We start from the raw sequence: 21,265 nt of genomic DNA on the forward strand, positions 1-21,265 counted from the left end.
CGAGAGCTCTTTCCACCTAGGAGGCCCGCAGAGCTCCATGGGCAGGCATTATGACATACCTCGGAGCCTTCTGCCAAAAAGATAAGTGTCCTTCCCCCTGCCTTCCACTCCCCATCCCCTTTCCAGACCCCGGCTAATATCCATAAAGTCATTAAATATTTAAATCCATGGTCTACGGTGAGCAAGGTTGTCATGGCAACAGCCCAACATATTTTAGGATGGATTATTGTACCTTTCAGTCAGTCTCAGAAGCGGCAGCTTAGGGGCTCCGACGGTTGTTCTAGGTCAAGAGGGGGATGGATTATCAGCATGTGAGGGTAGAAGGCAGAAGCTACCACTGTTCAAATAATTTTTACTAAGGAGAAGAAAATCAGAGAATGCTAGAATTAGGAGGGATCTTAGAACACAGACCAAAGGTCCAGGTTAGAAAGGATTTAAAGCGTGGGTCTTAGAATATTAGAATTGTAAAGGTTCTGAGAGCATAGAAGAGGCAAACTATAAAGGGATTTAGGATGTAGAATATAGGATAAGGCCAAACAAGGCTTTACAACATAGACAGGGAACATAGGACCAGCTCTGACCAGTTTTGCAAGAGCTGATTGTTAAATTTTTGGTGTGAATATCAGATATTGGCAAACACTATAAATCAGGGCTGTGTTTATTGTATTGATGTCTAAGAGTAGAATTGAGAAAGTGATAGAGAAAATGTTTAATGACACAAATTAAATTTAAAAGGATATCGTGCTTATAATTTTTTTTTGAGAGCCACTTGTCAGACATTTACTCCTGATCACTGCTCATAGAAGGTCACTATTGGAGGGACTTTAGAACACAGAACAGAGTTCATTGAAAATTAAAACATAGAAGATCAGCACTAGAAAGAGACTTAAAATAGAGAATCTAGAAAGTCAGGAGAAGAAATTCTAGAATCTAGAAAGTCCAAACTTTTTTGCCCACTCCCCCCTTTACAGGGGAAGGAAATCATTTTCCTTAGGTCGCATAGCAAGTTAATGGCACAGCCAAATTTCCCCAAAGACCTTCCCCAAAGTTGCTTACATTTTTGTTCCCAGCTTGAGTCCAAACTGGAACACTCAAGAAGACTTAATTGGCTTTACAAATACAACGCCAAGTGAAATATTGTAGAGATAGCCAGACAGAGCACAGAGAGGGATGGAGTTAAGGAGACCGCAGTTCAAACCAGGAGATCATCGTACCGGGCAATGGCAAGATTATACGATGATCGGTTCTAATGGACGTGGCTCTTCTCAACAATGAGATGATTCAGTTCCAATGATCTGGTGATGGAGAGAGCCATCTACACCCAGAGAGGACTGTGGGAACTGAGGGTGGACCGCAACATAGCATTTTCACTTCTTTTGTTGTTGTTTGCTTGAATTTTGTTTTCTTTCTCATTTTTTTTCCTTTTTGATCTGATTTTTCCTGTGCAGCACATTAATTGTATAAATATGCATTCCTATATTGGATTTACATATATTTTTTATCATTTTAACATATATTGGATTACCTGCCATCTAGGGGAGGGAGTGGGAGGAAATGGAAGGAAAATTGCAACACAGGGTTTTGAAAATAAAAAGCTTCAGTAAAAAATAAGAAGACTTCAGTTCAAATCTCACCACTGCTACTTAGTACCTGGATGCCCCAAAACAAATCCCGTTAAGCTCTCTTGATTGATAAACCCTTGTTGATGACTTTTTTTTCTCATTTGTAAATGGGTGTAATGATAGCACATACCTCCTAAGGGTTTATTGTGAGGATCAAATAAATTAATATCTATAAAGAATTTATTATTATGAAAGGATGCCGTCTGAAGGAGCCTCATGCAGGGTGCTTTTAGACAAAGAGGGGAGGGAAGGATTCTTGCCCACAGAATCTTAGAGTGGAAAGGAGCTTCAGTGGCCCTCTAGTCTAAAGCTTCTTAAAGAGAAAGTCACGACTCCAATGTGGGGAGGTCATGAAAAAAAATCTGGCAATGGTAAAAGGGTTCTGGACACAACCAAAACTTAATTCAAAATCAACGCGGAATGAATCCGAGGTGTTTCTGGCAGTGCTTTCCCATGTTTTATTCCGGTCTTGGTTCTGAATCCACAACACTTTGCACTGCACATGCATGGATGCTGCCAGAAGCATCTTGGCTCAGATTCCAGATGGGATCATGTAAAAATTTCTCAAAAATGGGTCATGACTGGGAAAAGTTCAAGAAGGTCCGCTCTGGTCCAGCCTGTCCTTGACTCTCAATCTCCCTTCCTCCTCTGTGACATCCCCACAAAGGCTCACCTGCCTAAGTCTGAGGAGGCAGACAGCCACAGTCTCTTGGAAGCCCCCGGCCTGGGAAGCTGACTCTCTCCCAGCCCAGGTGGGCGTCCACCCCACGAGACGCAGCCCTCCCTGGGAAACTTCAGGCAGACAGCTGGTCCTCCCGCGGTATTACCGTTTCCATGAGACCAGGAGGGAATGAAGATGTAATTTTGGATCCTATTACACACACTAGTGGAGCCCCTTTGGCTCAGCTTTGCCGTGCCTGCCCCTCCGGATGCCGACTCCTCAGGAGCCTAATTGGGGTTTTTCTACCGTGCAGAAATGTGTCCATGTCACCGTGTCTACACGGTTGGATTGGGGGTGGGGAAGGGGAGAGGAATTGTCTGTTTATGTGCCTGCCTCTTGTAAGATAATGCACGGGCTCCTGCGTGGCAAGGCTCCCTGCTTGGGGAGAATGCCATCCCTCTCCCGCTCGCATCCTGCTCTTTACCACTCGCCACGTAGCGTGGGGCCTCAAGCCGACCAGCTGCAACTATCTTCTCAGACCTTATTTTTCCAGATTTTTGCTTTTCTCTGATGGATGCTTCAAGCACCCCAAGTCTTTCTAAAAGCTGCCTGCCTTTCATTGTAGCCCCTCCTAACATATTCTTCCCCATCTCTTCCCCGGTTCCAGCTCCACCTGCCTCTTTTTCTTTGACTCTTTGCAAAAAAAAAAAAAAAAAAAAAAAAAAAAAAAAAAAAAAAAAAAAAAAGGGAAAAAAAGGGTCCTGCAGGGGACCTGGGAGGGGAAAGAAAAATAAAGGGAGGTGATTTATGAGCTTAGCTGTGGCATCTTAATCAAAGAACCCCTCCTGTGCTTCCCTCCTTTCCCCAGCTCGCTGCAGATGAGGCTGGGTAAGAAGGGAGGAGGTGAGATAAATAAAACTGTCAGAAGCTCCTGCTGGGAACTCTTCATGTGACCTAGGCATGGCCTTGCACCTCTGGGGCCTGGGATGGAGCTGGCAGGCTCTTAGAGAGAGATGGAGCTCAAGCCCCTCATTTGACAGATGGAGCAACTGAGGGTGCAAGAATTTGAGTGACTTGAAAAAGCAGCACAGCTAGGCCAAACAGAACCCAAATTGGAATCTGTGGCAATTGGATCGGAAGATTTCTGATCTCCTCGCTGCTTTAATATCCTGTTTTCCCTTCCAGCTCTGATATTTCATGTCCTAAAGTCCTTGCTAGCTCTGATATTCTATGATCTAAATTCCCTTCCAATTTTGATATTCCATGTTTTAAATTCCCTTCTAATCTTGATATTCCATGTTTTAAATTCCCTTCCAACCTTGATATTTCATGTTCTAAATTCTCTTCCAACTCAGATATTCTGTGTTCTAAACTTTCTTCTAACTCTGATATTCTATGTCCTAACTTCCCTTACCATTCTTATATTCTATGTCCTAAACTCCCTTCCAGCTCTGGTATTCCATATTCTAAATTCCCTTCCAACCTTGATATTTTGTGTTCTAAATTCCTTTCCAATCCTGATATTCTGTGTTCTAAACTTTCTTCTAACTCTGATATTTTATGTCCTAACTTCCCTTCCAATTCTTATATTCTATGTCCTAAACTCCCTTCCAGCTCTTTATTCTAAATTCCCTTCCAACCTTGATATTCCATGTTCTAAATTCCCTTCCAAATCAGATATTCTATGTTCTAAATTTTCTTCTAATTCTGATATTCCATTATCTAAATTCCCTTCCAACTCAGATATTCTGTGATCTAAACTCTCTGCTAACTTTGATATTCTATATCCTAAATGTCCTTCCAATTCTGATATTCCATGTTCTAAATTCCCTTCCAGCTCAGATATTCAGTGATCTAAGGCTCCTCTCGGCTTTGATGGTCTGTTTTAAGATCCCAGGCCAGAAGGGATTCTGACATTATTTATGTCAGATGTAGATGGTGGGATATTCGATGTGACTGGCAAAAAGTTGTTGGTCATGTCTCCTAGGCTAGAAGAGCTTCCTCCTCCCAGTGACTGCGATCTGGATGCAGGTATTGGATCAGCCATTCCTCCCAATGTCCTTTCAGCCTCCTCTGGAGGCGATAATCAAAACTGCTGACTTCTCTGTGTTGCCATCCCACACAGTCCCTCACTTGTAAAGTAACAGGCAGAAAGGAGCTTCCCCTCAGACTTCACGTAAAGCTCACAGTCGTAGCAAAGTGACTTCCCTGGAAAAGGGAACTTCCAGGTGAGGGATTTCCTCTACCAAAGCAAGTTGCTATTTCTTCCCAATTTGTGGTCTTAGAGAGCTGCCAAGAGCAGTGAGAAGCTAAGTGGCTTACGCAGGTCAGACTGCCATTATGTGTCCAAGGCACACAGTCTTCGTGGTTCTGAGCCCAGCTTTCCATCTGTCACCCCGCCATTGCCTCCTAATAATTATGGTAATAATAATGGACACCAGACGCTGCCCTGAGCACCAGGTACAAAAAGAAAGGCAGAAAACCAGTTCTCGCTCTCAGAGGCTTCACACTCTGATGAGGGAGACAACATCCCGACAGCAGTGTGCTGTTTCACATTCATCCATTCATCCATATGGATAATAAAGGTAGAGAGCTGACAGAGACAGAGAAGAGCCCAGAGAGAAGGCACAGACATTGGGAGACTCAGAAAAGGCTCCTAGGAGAAGGGGCGACTTTAGCTGAGACTTGAAGAAAGGTGCCAGTCATGGAGGTGATTGAGTTGTATCCAATTCTTCATGACCCCATTTGGAGTTTTCTTGACAAAGACACGGTATAGTTTTCCATTTCCTTCTCTAACTTGTTTATAGATGAGAAAACAGTGAAGTGACTTGCCCAGGGTCACATAACTAGGATGTATCTGAGGATAAATTTGAAATCATCAAGCTGAGTTGCTGGTTCCAAGCCCGATGCTTCTGTCCATCGATAATACCATTATCATTGCTAATGTTCATTAAAGTCATTTATAATCTTGTCCTGTGCCTCTGCTTGATAGTGGACAGCTCAGTGGAGAGCACAGGACTTGTACTCAGAAAGTCCTAAGTTCAAGTGTGGTCTCAGGCTCTCCCTAACTCTTTCCCAGGCAAGGAAGTTACTCCATCTCCTTCACCTCAGTTTCTTTGTCTGTAAAATGGAGATAATAATAGCACTTATCTCACCAGGTGGTTGTGAGGGTCACATGAGAAAACACATATAAAGCGCTTCATTATAATGATGATGAAGCGATGAGAGCAACTGGAATATCCTTTCTGGGTTTTTTTTATCTCCCCCAGTGTCTGACACAGGATTCTTTACAGAGATTGTACCGAGCAATGTTTGTTAGACCTGGGGTTTGTTTGGGATGAGCCTGAGAAAGAATATGGTGGTCAAACTCAGGGTCTCCCAAGCTTACCCAGAGTTCCTTCCTCCGGGGTCACTGCCTTGGCCCCTTGGTTCAGAGATTGGACATGGGAAGCTTCTCTGCCATTTCTAAGGGAGTTTGTGACTTGGGTAAATAGGACAAGAAGTTCTCTTCCTCGCTCTGAAGAGAACTAGATATCACTGCCTCCCTTACGCGGCAAATAAAGAGAATCCAGGCATCTGGACTGGGACTGTTACTGCAAGGGCAGGGACAAAAACAAGATGTCAATTCAGAAGATGAGTGGAGTGAACAAAAGCAGAGACTTCTGGAGGGCACAAGCTGTGCTCAGAGCAGGAAATGAAGGAAGAATAGAAGCCTCTCAGGAAGCCTAGAGAAAGGCTCTCCACAATCATGGGAACCCATGCATTTAAATAGTCCTTTAATGGTTTACAAAGCATTTCACATCCCTTATCTCATTTGATCCTAACAATACCTGAAGTCAGACGTGCAAGGATCAATATTACTCCCCCAAAGAAGGGTTATTGTGTCCCCACAGTGTTCCTTCCACTACACTGTAGCTGTTTATAAAATAACACAATGGTAGCAATGCATGAATACATGAAGTGTCTATGGGCTCCTAGAAAAAATAAATAGCAGCTCGAACACCCAGGCTGTGGCTTCGATGATAAGTAAGAGGAAGTTTACCTGATTACAGAGGTTTTTCTTTTGGTTTGATTGTTGAATCACTTCAGTTTTTCCAGTTGTTCATCCGGGCATTTCTTGGCAAAAATACTGGAGCGGTTTGCCATTCCCTTCTGCAGCTCGTTTTACCAATGAGCAAACAGGGTTAAATGGTCATCCAGCTAATAACTGTCTGAGGTCGGATTTGAACTCAGGAAGATGAGTCTTTCTGATTCCAACTGGACCCAGGGTTTGATCCACTGCAGCGCCACCTAGCTTCAGACAGAGGCTTGCTAAAAACTAAAAATACGAGTCCTGTTTTCATTGCACTAATAAGCAAGAGACCCTCTTGGTCACTGGCCCCGGGGACATACAGATTCTCAGGCTTGTGTTTCTGAAACCCCAGGCCCTCCCCACCTGCAGTCTTCTTTCTTCTTCCTCTCTTGTCTGCTTTGTATAATTATGTCATTGTAGGTTACAGTTTTGCAGTGATATCCAAGTTTTCATAAGATAATGTGAGGGGTGATTCATTCATTCCCTGGCTTAGAGTATCAACTCTGGATCACTGAAATTACCTCAGGTGCTGAAAGCTTTTTTAGTGTTAAGGGAGGTTTTCATAAATAGTGTGTTGAATGCAGTGACCATTTATTGACTTACTCTCATAATTGAATATTTTCTCTCCTAGGTCGAGGTTGGCCAATATTATAACTGGACCAGAATCCTTCGGACCCTTTGAAGTCAGCTGTCTCATTGACGTCGCAAAAGGTGGGTCTCCTGATTTTTTACCTTATTTTACTTACCGTGGCCCTTTCCTTAACATGACAGCTCTGCCTAGTGGGAAATAAGCTGACCTAAAGCTCTAGCATACTGGCTTCGATTTCCAGCTCTGATGGTCCCACTATGTTCTAAAATTCTTTCCAGCCCTGACATTCTACATCCTGTAGAGCTGGACTCACTTCTAACAGTACATACAGTTTGTTTTGAAGTCTGTCCTAACTCTGATATTCTATGTACTATGTTCTAAAATCTGTCCTAGTCCCTGTGTTCTAAGGAGCTCCCCCCTCTGACCAACTATGACCTAAGGTCACCCTGATGATCTAAGCGTCTATATTTTATGTTCTAAAATCTGTCCCACCTATAAAATGTCCTATTTTCCAAAGTCTGTCCCTCCATGTTCTATGATCTAAGGGGCTCCCCAGCCCTGAAATTCTGTCCCAACCCTTTCATTCTATTCCCTAAAGACTCACAATCTATATTCTATATATTCTTATTCTTATCATCACATCAAATAAAAACATCTAAAACCCTTCTGGTCGCCTTGGGGCGATATCAATATCAATAAGAATATATTATTCTTATATTCTAAAGTCCTATTCAGTTCCAACAGTCTTAATATTTATGTTCTAAGTTTGTCCCTACTCTGAGAGTCTGTCTTCTGTGGTTCTGACGGGCTCTGTTCTAGCTTCCTTTTCTGGCTCAGTCTGTGCTGTTAGAGTCTGACATCCTATGTTTCATATTCTGATGTTCTATGGTTGAAGGCCCCTCACAGCTCTGACATTGTGTGTCCTGTCTTCTTTCACCCCTTCCAGTTCAGATATTAAGGTCCCTTCAGTTCTGATATTAAGGAGGGTTTCCTTGCAGTCTCCTCCTAGCCTTAGAGGATCAGGAGGTAAGAATAACCACAGACCCATTTTCAGATTGAAAAACTAAGACCCTGAAAGGAGAAGGTCCTATAAAGGCATTCTCACTTCCACCCTGCCCACTGGGCCACCCGTCCACCCCACCTTCCCTGATATGTAAGATCTCCTACGTGAGATCTTTTATTGCCCCTGTCAGTGAGCCCAGATGCTAAAAAGGAAGGTTATTTGCTCAGTCAAGCCTGCTGCGGAACAGCTCATTCACCCTGGAGATGAGAGGTCTGGACCTCAGTGAGAATCCCCTCCTGGTGGTGGTTGTCCAGCATTTGGAAAACATTTAATCCACTTAAAATCAGTGAGCCTTTACGTCAGCATCTCCTTTCTCTGCTCCTGACACTGAGACCACAAAGAGCAGAAGACGCGGGTTCTTGGCTCCCTGGGGCTTCCATTCCACTTAAGGAGCCAAGGTGTGTCCAGGAGGAAATAGGATATAAAGGCGAGGTGATTTGGGGAAGGAGGCCCCAGCTCCCAGAAGATCGGAAGAGGACCCTTTTAACTGAGATCCAAAGGGAAGCCATGGGTGAGGAGATGACAGGTGGAGGGAAAGAGCCAGCAGATCCATTTGACTAAAGCTGAGAATGTATGAGGCAGGGATGAGGAAGCAAGGACTGTGAAAGAGAGTCTGGAGCCAGGTTGTAAAGGGCTTTTAAAACGCCACAGAGGCTTTGTATTTATTGTAATTGCAAAAGGGAATATCTGTTTGGTGGCTGTGTGAAGGACAGGATTACAGAGCTGGAAAGAGGCAGACTTAGAAATCATCCTGTCATCTCCTCCTTTTATAGATGGGGAAACTCAGGGTTACCCAAGCTGGGATTCAAACACAAGACCACCACCTCCCAATTCATACCCCTTTCCAGAAGGAGAAACTCTAAAATGCTAACAGTTTGACCCTGGTGCTGAAGGAAAGGGACTCATGGGAGACAGGGCTTCCTGCTATCCTGAATGGACAGGGGCACGACCAACCAACCCATCCTTCCTGCCCAGGTGGCTTAAAATGCCAACTCTGGTCACTCACACTCCTCTTGGATCCATTCTATCTGGGTATAACATGGTTTCGATGGGCGAGAGGACGTTAGGATGTCCTTCCTCCTTTTAAGTCTTTTGGCCTCCTTCTTCAAGCTCTGACTTTCTTGTGTATCTGAGCCCCTCTCCTTCTTTCCCTCCTCTCCCCACTGGACTCATATTCTTTTATTTTTAGAAGAGGGAAAAAATAAAAGCTGCCAGGGTTTATTTAAAGAGGGAGCATTAAATGGTCTTTAATTCTCTGGCAAGAGCTCCAAGGGTCCAGGGTTACTTAAAACTAAGGGAAGGGACGGGAAAGGAGGAAACTTGTAATTCCCACCAAGGAGGACAAAGCTCTGGGCTCCTCACTTTAAACTGAGCTAAAACCCAAAGCTAAATACACAAACACACAAACACATACATACACACACACACACACACACAGCCTTTTATAAAACAAAACCTCTTTCTTTTTAAATTTTTTTTATTAATGCTTTTCTTTACAAAAATATTCATGGGTAATTTTTCAACACTGACCCTTGCAAAACCTTCTGTTCCAAATTTTCCCCTTCTTCCCCCCACCCCCTCCCCTAGCTGGATACATGTTAAATATGCAAAACCTCTTTCTTTAGGGATAAATTAATAAATAAGAAGAGAAATGCCAGGAAGAGCTACCCCATTTTCGCCTACTTAGTTATGGATTGAGGGGTGAGATGACCCCTGTGGGCAAAGTCTGGTGCTCTAGCAAACTAATTTTGGACCTCATATATAATACTTCCCGATGTCCCTCCTCCTCCCATTCCCTCCAACCCTGGATACCCAGTATTCTTGGGTTTCTTCAGCATAATCCCACCCAGGCTTAAAGCCAATAATCCAATAACTCTTACTCTCTTCATCCCTACTAAAAAGTTATCATTTGTCCTAATAGAATATAAGCTGCATGGGGGGAGAGAGGGTTAAGAGATCCTTGTCTTTGTGTCTCCAGTGGCAAGCACAGAACCTAGATGCTTTTAAACTACTTGCTAAGTGATAAATCAATCCCCCTATCATCCCCCTACTCCCAGGAAAGAAACAGCTCGTGTCCATAATGGACAAAAATAAGGGAACCAGACAAAGCAGCGATCTTCCAGGATATCTTTCCTGAGTCTGATGATAATGCATTTTTCAATGCACTTTGATCACAACACATATTTTGTCTGTGCCCATAGCTTGTATCTCTCATTGAAGGTAAGCTCCATGAAGGCAGGAACTATACCTTATTCATTCTCTCCCCCTGACCTTTGTGGAATAGATTGCATGTCGTATGCCCATATTGCATATAATATGATTTAAATGGTAGTTCAATCAATCAATAAGTATTTATTAAATACCTACTATGTGCCATATATCATGCTGGGTTCTAGAAATTCAACCATAAAAGGAAAACAGACCTTCCCCTCAAGGAATTTATCTTCTGTAAGGAAAGACAACATGTGCAAAGTAAATGGAAGGTCAGTTGGGGAGGAGACATTGGCGACTGTGGGAAGAAGAAAGAGGGTCAGGAAAGGCATCTGATAGGAGGAGGCATTTATATTATATTTAGGAGGCATTCTAAGGGGCAGAGAAAAAGAGTGAGTGGACTCTAGACGTGGTGGACTCTGCTTAGACATGGTGAAGGGAGATAGAATTTTCCGTATGAAGAATAGCAAGAAGGCTGAACCGACATTTGTCTGGAAGGGAGTGATCTGCCATAATCCCGGAAACGTGACCGGAAGGGTTTTAGATGGTTTTATTTGATGTGATTGTATTTAATCCTGGAGACCATGGCCGAGCCAATGAAACTGCTTGAACAGGGGAAGAATATGGTTGGATTTCTTTTTTTAGGAATTATCTCTGGCAGTTGTGTGAGGGATGGATTGGAATAGGAAAAGACTGGATGCAGAGAGAATAGTTGTTATTTAGTCATTTTCAGTCAAGCATGACTCTTTATGACCCCTTTTGGGGTTTTCTTGGCAAAGATATTGGAGTGGTTTGCCATGGGCTTCTCCTGCTCACTTTACAGATGAGGAAACTGAGGCAAACAGAGTTAAGGGACTTGCCCACATCACTAATAAGTATTTCAGGTCAGATTTGAACTAAGAGAATCTTCCTGATTCCAAGCCAGGCCTTCTATCCAATGAGTCATTTAGCTGCCCAGGGGAGAACAATTAGAAAATGATTAAAACAGTTATGAGAAGAAGTGATAAGCGCTTAAACTAGGGTGGATGGATGGATAGATGGAAGGGGATGGATGGATGGATGGAAGAACTGCTAGGTTGTGTCCTGGGTACTTGGATAAAAATCACAGAACCTCAGAATCTGAGAATAAAATGTTGCCCTTGAATTCAAGCTACTCCTGAATAAAAATCCCCTCAATAGCAGCCTGGGAAAGTGGTCTTCTAATCTTTGCTCAGAGGAACCTCCTCTCCCTCTCCTTTGTGCTAGCTTTTCTTTACATCGATCCTGAATTGTCCCTCTCCTACTTCCATTCTTTCTTCCCTCTGAGGTCAGGCAGATCAAGCCATCCTCTTCCTTGGACAGCCCTTTAGAGACTCGATGGCAACTATTGTGTCTCCCTTAGGTCTTCTCTTAACCAGTTCCTTCGGCTGATCCTCCCGTGACGTGATCTCAGCTCGTTAACCGCCCTGGTTATCCCTCTCTGGGCACTCTCCCACTTACTCTGCCCTTCCTTCACCAGGTACAGAGGTCTATTCCTGGGCTAGTTTAGGGTCATTAGGAAGGAAGGGCGGACGTTGGGTTTCCAAGACCTTTGGTACCTACTCTGATCTCTGGCTCAGCCAACAAGCCAAAGGTTCACCACAGAATGGCCACAGGGAAGAGCTGGTCCCTCCGTTCTTCATCCACTCCTCCTTCCAGAAGCAGTCTCTACAAACACCCTCACGGCTCCTGGAGGATCCCCTGGCCTAGTCCTCCACACTAAGGGCTCCCAACGTGGGTACCATGGCTGCGGGATTTTAGAACTGGGAAACAGGGTCCCCACTCTGGCCTTACAGACATGGGGTCTAAGGCAAGGGGGTAGAGTGGATTATGCCCAAGGGTGAGTCACACACTCTGGGCAGGAAGTGGCTTAAGGGAGGGAAGATCAGTAGCCAAAGTGAGTGCAGAAATGGGCCTACAAGGGGAGATCAGACCCGGGCATTTAATCAGCTCCATTTTCGCACAGTTGCTGCAATAGAAGGAAAAGAACATCAGGCCTGGAGTCAGATCCTCTGCTCCAGTGCTCCCCCTCCTCTCTGAGCCCCACAGCCAAGGCTGGAAGCGCAGCCCTTGTGCTCCTCCCCTCCTCTCTCCTCCCTTCTCCATCAGCCTTCCTTTCAGAGAGGAAAAATAAAGGCGATGCACTCGGCATCCAGGCCAGGGTTGCCGTGCAACGGACCAACCCCCAAATTAGAGCACGGGGCATTCACCTGATCAGCCGCTCCCCCCAAGTGGGCTTCTGAAGGGCTCGGCAGCCTGGCAGCGTCTTGAAAACCGACCAGTTGCCATGGCCACGGGCAGCCCCCGAGGACGGCTGGACAGGCACCCAGAGCGCCAGGAGGAACAATAAAGAGGAGGCTCAGAGAGGAGCAGGCCCCGGCCTGGGAAGCAGTCGCTGGGACGCTGCTGCCCAGAGCTGGGGCTTGGCTAGAATCAGTGCAGACCCCCCCCCCCTTAATTTAGCATGTAATTGGATGCAGCCTGGGGTGGGAAAGGCTGCTGGAGGGAGGGGAGAGGGAGGAGAAGGGTGGCCCCCCAGGCTGCTTTTTCATTAGGAATGTGCAGCCAAAATACGTGTATGTGAGTACATGAGTGTCTGTGTGAGCACATGTGTGAGCACGTGTGTGTCTCTGTGTGTGTGAGTACATGTGTGTACGTTTGCACGTGCAAGGCTTGGGACCTGCCGCTTGACTTAAAGAGTTTAAAGAGCTCCTCTGGGTGTTTAGAGGGGACCCATTGATAGGGCTAAGAAGAATAAAGCTGGGTCCTGGGAAGAATGTCAATGAGTTCCTCATTTGTAAAAACAGGGGTGAGGGGCAATGGAGCTGGTGATTTGCAAGGCCCCTCTCAGCTTTAAAATAACTGGACTCAGGCAGGAAGAGCTAGGTTTGACAAGGCAAGTCACTTAATCTCTGTAGGGCCTCAGTTTCTTCATTTGTAAAATGGAAATAATAAAAGCATTGCCCCAGAGGTTCATTTTGCAAATGAAATAATGTATGGAAAGTGTTATGCAAATCTTAAAGTGGTTGGTGATAGTGGGGCATTCTCAGCACTCTTCCACCTAGAACTTGCCATATTCTGTTCTTCTTAAGGTCCCTCCCAGGCAGAACTTGCCATGTTCTGTTCTTTGTATGGTCCCTTCCACCTAGAACGTGCCATATTCTGTTCTTTTTATGATCCTTATGATCCAATCTAGAACTTGCCATGTTCTGTTCTTAAGGTCCCTCCCAGGTAGAATTTGCCATGTTCTATTCTTTGTATGGTCCCTTCCACCTAGAACTTGCCATATTCTGTTCTTTTTATGATCCTTTCCATCTAGAACTTGCCATGTTCTGTTCTTAAGGTCCCTCCCAGGTAGAATTTGCCATGTTCTATTCTTTGTATGGTCCCTTCCACCTAGAACTTGCCATATTCTGTTCTTTTTATGATCCTTTCCAGCTAGAATGTTTCATGTTCTGTTCTTTGTATGATCCCTTCCAGCTAGAACGTGCCATGTTCTGTTCTTCTTAAGGTCCCTCTCAGGTAGAACTTGCCATGTTCTGTTCTTTGTATGGTCCCTTCTGGCTCTCAGTCCCTTCCCTGGGCCTGACCCTGCCTTTCAGTTTCCAGGCCAAGGGCTAACGAGGCCTCATTCTCTCTCCTTTGAGGGCATCAGGGAAGAGGGAGGGGAGTGGGAGCTGGAGGGGAGTGGGAGCTGGAGGGGAGCCAGATGCACAGAGCCATAGGGGCTGCCTTGATGTTTTGCAGGCTGAGGAGCACCATGGAGGGCGACTGTCTGAGCTGCATGAAGTATCTGATGTTTGTTTTCAATTTCTTCATATTTGTAAGTATTCCGGGAACTCTCCCCTCTATTGGTTTCTCTCGATCTCTGCCAAGCTTTCAAAACAACTGATTCTCTTAAAATATTCATGTTTGCAGAAATTGGGCTTCTTTTTTCCTCCACTGGTGGGAGCCAGTGGGCCCAAGAAACAAGGGCCTCCATGTTAGAACCGGATAATAGGATCCTAGATTGAGACTTGAAGAGGGCCCCCAAATTCATCTAGTCCGACACCTCCATTTTACAAGTGAGGAAACTGAGGCCCAAGGAAGTCATATAATTTGCCAGAGTCACACAAACAACTTTAATTCCATCTCCTCATTTCCCTTGACCTCAGGTTCCACATCTGTAAAATGAGAGTTGAACTAAAGTGGAACTAAATGAGGTCTCTTCCCAGATCTGGGATTCTACCATCCTAAGCAGCAGAGTTGGGATTCGACCTTCCTTATCCAAGAACAGATGACAAATAGAGATTTTCAAGCCCTCAGGATAGAGATTCAGGGCCATCCTTGAGAAGGAACTTCCCTAAGGGAGTGATACTCAACAGTTACTATATTTTAGTTGTAAAGAACATTCAAGAGAGTAAAGATCTAGCTAAATTCTAGTTGTGTACCTTGGTGAGAGCCTTCCCTTGCCTTCTTTTCTTTTCCCTTCCCTTCCCTTCCCTCCCCGACCTCCCTCTCCCTTTTCCCTTCCCCTTCTCACTTCCTCCTTTCCCATTGCTTTCCCTGCATTTTCTTCATCTGTACCACGAGAGGCTGGACTCCACGATCTCCTCCAAGCTTTCTCCTTCTGTGTGCCATATTCTAAGGTCCCTTCAAATTCTACATTCAATGATCAATCATCACAGAATGGATACAGCAACTGGGCCTTTGATCAGTCAAACTTCCTGCCCATATCCCTTTTCTCCCAGGAGGAGATACAATGTGCCCCAGATTTGGCCCCAGTTGAGGTGCCTGGGCTTTGGGGAGTGGGAGGAGATGCTATGGAAAAGAAGAGAACTATTTTTAAAAATGCAAATCATTACAATTATTTTAAACAGACACATACAGAGAGCTTGCAACGTGCCCCATACTGGGGTGTAATGGGAGAAGCAAAGATGACTAGGTTACAGTCCCTGCTCTCAGAGAGCTTAAAGTCCAGTTGAGGAGATAGATCTCCAAGCATCCCTGGAAAATCCAGCCTGGAACCAGCTCATAGAGGTTCAGGAGAGCTGGATGTTAAATTTTCTCTGTGAGCAGGTACCTTTCAGAAATCAGCAAAGTTACCAATCAGGATTAGCTTTAATGATCTCTTAATTGTTTAGACTGAAGAAAGCAGGGGAGAAAATGTTCATATTGCACACTAAACTTCAAAGGAAATCCTGCTACATTTTCAAAAGAGCCAGTTGTTAAATATTTACAGCACACTTTTGCCAAAGTTTTTTTCTTAAGGCACAGATCTGACCCTATTATGCCCCTGCTCTGACACTTTCTATGTTATTCCCTTATTGCCTCTTGGGTAAAATATACATGCATATACACACATATATATGTGTGTGTGTATGTATATATATATATACATATATATATATATATATATATATATATATATATATATATCTTCATCTGGTATTTAAACCCTGGGAAGAACAAGGAAGCCTTTATGTATGAGCTGGGCTTTGAGGAAAATTAGGGATAATGGGACGCAGAAGTGAGCAGGAGTTCCCAGTCACTGGGAACAGTCAATGCAAAAGCATGGAAAGGAGAGATGGCATGTCTGTTGTGTGTGTGAAACTGCATCTGTCATCCTCTCCACTCTCAGGAATCCCCTCCATTTCTAGCTACGTGGGACCTCTCCCTTCCCAAAGGATGCTCCAGGACTTTGAACCTCTCCCTTCCCACATCCCTCCCTCCTTGTAATTCACCGGCCTCTCTACCTGCTCTTGATCCTAATAAAATGGAAGCTCTTCAAGGACAGGAACTAAGTCTTTTATCTTGACACATAACAGGGACTCACATCCAGCAGATGTTTTGCCAATAATGAATTGAATTAAAAAGGACCAGGAGCCATCAGTGACTCGATGGTTGGTTTCTGTTGGAAATACCGTTCCACTGCAAAACCTTTTGTTCCAAATTTTCCCCAAAGTAAAAAAATAAAATTAAAAAAACAATTTAAAAAAAGAAATAGAAATAGATTCCATTCAGTTGCATCCAGTGTCCATGACCCCATTTGGGGGTTTTCTTGACAAAGACACCAAGGTGGTTTGCCATTTTTCCCCCATTTTGCAGCTGAGAAAACTGAAACAAACAGTGATTTGCCCAGGACGACACAGCTAGTGAGTGTCTGAGGTTGGCTTGAACTTGGGAAATCTGGCACACTCTCCATGCCCTTAATTGGAAATATCTCTGCGTTCGAGTCCTGCCTTTAACAGACACTTGCTGTGTGCCTCTGGCCCAGCTCCCACTCCTCGAGGCCCTCAAGAAGCTTTCTGGGATTCCAGCTCATGGGTAATCTGTTTTCAAGACAATTACATCATTCCACTGTTCCAAAAGAAGAGAGCAACAATCCGTTTCTCCCTAGTACTTTCATTTGATGATAAAGACTCATAATCACCACAGTAGAAGGAAGGGGCCAGGCCATGTAAAGGAGAACAGAGTTCCTCCTGGAGGGATTGAGGGAGGAAGTCACAGCTCACCACTTATATTTCAAGGGCAGGTGCTTCATCTAAGGTAGGTGTTAAAAGCCCCAAATTATGGTAGCTATTTACAAAAAGAACAAGAAAGAGAAGAAAGTAACAGAGAACACCTTGGGGAAATAGACTCACGGTGAAAATTGAATTTCTGCCTAATAAACCATGTTCCTAATTTATCTGCCTCTCAGGATGTGGGCCCCTCTTGCTAACTAACCCATCTGGCTCCCCAGCAGGAAAGCCCGGGCCTGGGAGTCACGCTCAGAATGTATAAACTCTTCATCCTTTTCTTCCCCCTCCCCTTTTCTACCTCCACCCTTCTGCCGCCCCATCCTCCTCTTCCTGGACCCTGGAGCAGCTTGGGGGGGCCTGCCTTCTCGGCGTCGGAATCTGGGTCATGGTGGACCCCACCGGGTTTCGAGAGATCGTGGCCGCTAACCCCCTCCTCTTCACGGGCGCCTACATCCTGCTGGCCATGGGGGCCCTGCTTTTCCTACTCGGTTTCCTGGGCTGCTGTGGAGCCATCCGGGAAAACAAATGTTTGCTGCTCTTCGTAAGTACAAGCCCCTCTGACACCCATCCCCTCTGCCCATCCTGGATCCTCCCCTTCACGTCCAGGTGCTTGGGGGCCAAAAGAAAGTCACAGTGTAGTGGGAAGCACGCTGCATCTGCGGTCAGAGACCCACGATCTAGGTGACTTCAGGGAAGAGATTTTGTCCTTCGTTTGTAGAGGCTGGATGGCCATGGATGCTACTGGGCCCCATGGAGAGGCCAGGAAGAGGATGAGCCCTGCTCTCCCCCTTCCATCCTTCAGATCATGTGCCATTTGCTTTTAAGTCTGGGGTGCAAAGATGAACCAGCTTTTGACCATTGTCTGGGTGATCCTGGCCCTGAGCTGAGCTAACTGGGCCAGCTGGAGCTTCGATCTGCAACCATGGCCTGGGAGTCTGGTTCTATGTCCCACTGGTCCTAGAACGGGTCTCACCCTCTCCTTGCTTTGTCTATAAAATGAAGGGATTGGAATAAAGTCCCTTCTAGTTCTTAAAAAAAACTCCCTCTACCAATGCAGATAGGCACTGCCTTTGCAATTTATAGGCTTAGAGTTACCTAGAACATTGAGTGACTTGTCCAGAGTCACAAAGCCCTATATGTAGCAAAAGAAGGAACCTGTGATTTCTTGACTCAACTTTTAGCTCTCTGCCCACCAGAACCATTGCCTCTTAAGGAAAACAAATTATTGTCCCCATGTTGTAAGTATAGTGATTTTCCCATGATCACCGTTAGAATGGGGACTCAGCCCCTGCATCTTCCAACTCCTGGATACTCTTTCCACTATATTCCTCCAATTTCTTGATCAACAAGGACCCTGCAACAAAGAAAGCTGACTCACCCAGCTTGGAAGCAGAGAAATCTGGGGAGAGAGAGTCTCAGATGAATTTGATCAGGTGCCACTTCCGCAGCCCTTTGATGGATGTTGTTCTTAGCCTTGGTCTTTGAACCATTGGGGAAGAGAAAGTCATTTTAGAGGCTAAGAGCTCATAAAACCTCTCTTGGCCGATGTCCTTAGAACATTTGCCAACATCTGAGCGGAGTGAACCTAGAACAATCCAGGGCATGCCCTCCCCAAGCTGGGTGAAATCAGAGCAGTGATCCATCAAAACTGATGGGAAAGAGCCACGAGAGCCTCCTGGGATGTTCAGTCAGTGGCAGCAGAGGAGAAGGTTCAGGAGAACTCCTCCCTTGGTTCCAACCAAAGAGCAAGGCCAGTACTTTGGAAGGAGGAAGACGTCTGGGCCGGTGCAAGTGAGAGAAAAAGCATCATTACAGGATAACGGTAAACTCAGGAATGTCAGGAGGCAGCTCTCCTTCATTTTGTCCAGCCCTGAATCACAAAGCTATCAGAGGTACCCTTATCCTCGCTCTTAAGTGGATTCATCACTAGGACATCCCTGGAAAAGTACCAGAATCATAGAATGACAGAACTCTAGGGACCTCAGGAAGCATCTAGCCAGACCTCCTTATATTACAGATGAAGAAACTGAGGCTGAAAACAGAGAGGTGGCTTGCCCAGAGTGATCCAGCTAGCTAATCTGGAACTTAAAACCCAGATCCCTTAACTTCCAGTCTTTCTACTACAGCATATTGCCTCTGGGTCATAGATAAAAAACCTAAGCAGCTTACCTAGAGTAGAATAAGCAATGTCTAAAAATTTCACCACTGATCCTGAATAATAATAAAAGCTCATGTTTATATAACTCTATAATGTATCCGAAGTACTTAACAAAGGATCAAAGTATTAGATAGAGTTTTTCTAGTACAATTTGTCTAAATTTGTCATACAAGTGGCAGAACTAGAATTTGAACACAGTACCAAATATACCAAACTCCCACACTAGTGCTCATGCATTATTTCATTTGATTTTAGAACAGTCCTGTGAAAGGGGTCCTGTTGTTATCCCCATTTTATAGTTGGGGAAGTCGAGAAAGAGAAATTAAATCACTTCTCCAAGTTGACCCAACTGTCTGAGGTAGGATTTGGTGTATCTTCTGGACTCCATGTGAAGGTTCTTTCCCCCATATCACACTGCTTCTGTCTTAGGACATCGGCGTATAAGGTGTGACGTATGTTGATCCAGCTGTGGACAGCGCTGAGAACAGCTGGACTTGGCCAGTTCAGCAGCTGTTAGACCTCACAGCCAAATTTTCAGGGTTAGACACTGTGATCAGACCAGAGGTACAGGGACCAAAGCTGGAAGTGATTATTCTGGACGCCAGAGCAGAATGACATCAACCTGAAACCCTCGAGGAACCAGAGCGTGCAACCAAGACCCAGTGACTTAAGCCATCGGATGTCATGGCTGAAGACTCAGTGAGCTTCATGAGCTGTGGAAAGACAGTAGATAAATTTGTATTTTGAGGCTTTTTCTCCCATTTCTTGAAAAAAGGCTCTGAGTGCAGCCTTCAGAAATCTGTTCTAAAAGCATCTGAATTTGTATATTTAATCTTGCCTTAAAATGTTGCCTTGCTGCAACAGGGGCATGAGCTTGTTAAAAAGTAAATTTTGAGGGCACTTTATTCCTAATGCAGCTTGTATCCAAAATGAAGGGAGAAAAAACTGCTGGTTGCTAGGGGCAACCTCGGTGTCTTAGGGAAGTCATACTATACCAGTGTGAGACACATATACCTGATGGGAGGGGGAAGAAGGAAGGTATCAAAAGACAACGAGAAAATTGATGGAGAGAGATGACTGACTCTCTCTACCACGCCATTCTGCTGCTTCCTAAGGACCCCAGAGTTTAGGTGCGACATATGTTGATCCAGCTGTTGACAGTGCTGAGAACAGCTGGACTTGGACAGCTCAACAGCTGTTAGACCTCACAGCCAAATTTTCAGGGTCTAGACACTCTGGTCACACCAGAGGTGCAGAGACCAAAGCTGGAAGTGATTATTCTGGACGCCAGAACAGAATGACATCAATCTGAAACCTTCGAGGAACCAGATCGTGCAACCCCCCTGACTCCGGCTGCTTCTGAAACAATTCTTCCAAAATATCATATCCAGAAGGACCTGAAAACCCCCTCCAAAATATGTCTGATGAATGATCATTTAGCTTCCCCAGAGAGATGTCTCCCAGTGGGTGGGGGGAGAGAAACGGGTCCCCCAAGGCAAACCGTTCTACTTTGGGATATTTCTAATTGTCAGGAAGTTGTTCCTTATGTAGACTTAAATCACTCCTTTTATAATCCTGTAGAAATTTAGATGGATTCAAAGTCAAGTCTGCTGTCCTATAATGTACTCCTTTTTAACTTGGGAGAAAATAAAGATATTTGCCTTTCTACTTTGGGATATTTCTAATTGTCAGGAAATTGTTCCTTACGTGGACTTGAACTCTTCTCCCTTTCCTATTATAATATCTTGTAGAAACTTAGACAGATTCAAAGTCAAGTCTACTATCCTATAATGTATTCTTTTTTTAATTTTTGGGAAAATAAAGATATTTGCCTTTCTACTTTGGGATATTTCTAATTGTCAGGAAGTTGTTCCTTAAATGGACTTGAACTCTTTTCCCTTTTCTAGATATTTTTATTAACCTTTCCTTTTATAATATCCAATAGAAGTTTAGATGGATTCAAAGTCAAGCCTACTGTGTTATAATGCACTTTTTTAATTTTGGAGAAAATAAAGACATTTGCCTTTCTCCAGTCTTACATAGCTTCTATTCTCAACAGTCCTTCAAAGATCACTAATGTTGGGTCATTCATCACACCTGCCATCTCTGTCAGCATTCTGAGCTTGATGGCTGGAACGCCTAATAATTTAAAGTAGAATAGAGTGCTTTGGCTCAGGGGCAGTAGGTTCCCATTAAGATGGCAGGTGTTTTCCTATTGTCTCTTTACTTATCCTGGATTTCAGCTTCCATTCATCATTTTTTGGTCGGTCTCTGCTGGCCCAAAGTTCACAAAACAAGGTGTAGCAGAATGAGCACTCAAAGCCAGAGGATTTGCATGAGCCTGAATTGCCAGTTTTGTAACATTTCTGGA

At 44.5% G+C, this 21,265-nt stretch overlaps 1 protein-coding gene across 3 annotated transcripts in view; it reads left to right on the forward strand.

Annotated features, from left to right (window-relative positions):
* The window catches only part of TSPAN18 (tetraspanin 18), a 221,740-nt gene that overhangs the window by 182,478 nt on the left and 17,997 nt on the right, over nt 1-21,265 (forward strand). For all 3 annotated transcript variants that reach the window (XM_031942007.1, XM_031942008.1, XM_031942010.1), the window contains 3 exons: nt 6,987-7,066; nt 13,984-14,059; nt 17,083-17,277. In XM_031942007.1, coding sequence (XP_031797867.1) covers nt 13,997-14,059; nt 17,083-17,277 — 258 coding nt within the window. In that variant the 5' untranslated portion in view covers nt 6,987-7,066; nt 13,984-13,996. The remainder of the gene's footprint in view (nt 1-6,986; nt 7,067-13,983; nt 14,060-17,082; nt 17,278-21,265) is intronic.

This window comes from Sarcophilus harrisii, chromosome 6 (assembly GCF_902635505.1).
Source record: "Sarcophilus harrisii chromosome 6, mSarHar1.11, whole genome shotgun sequence".
Lineage (NCBI taxonomy): Eukaryota > Metazoa > Chordata > Mammalia > Dasyuromorphia > Dasyuridae > Sarcophilus > Sarcophilus harrisii.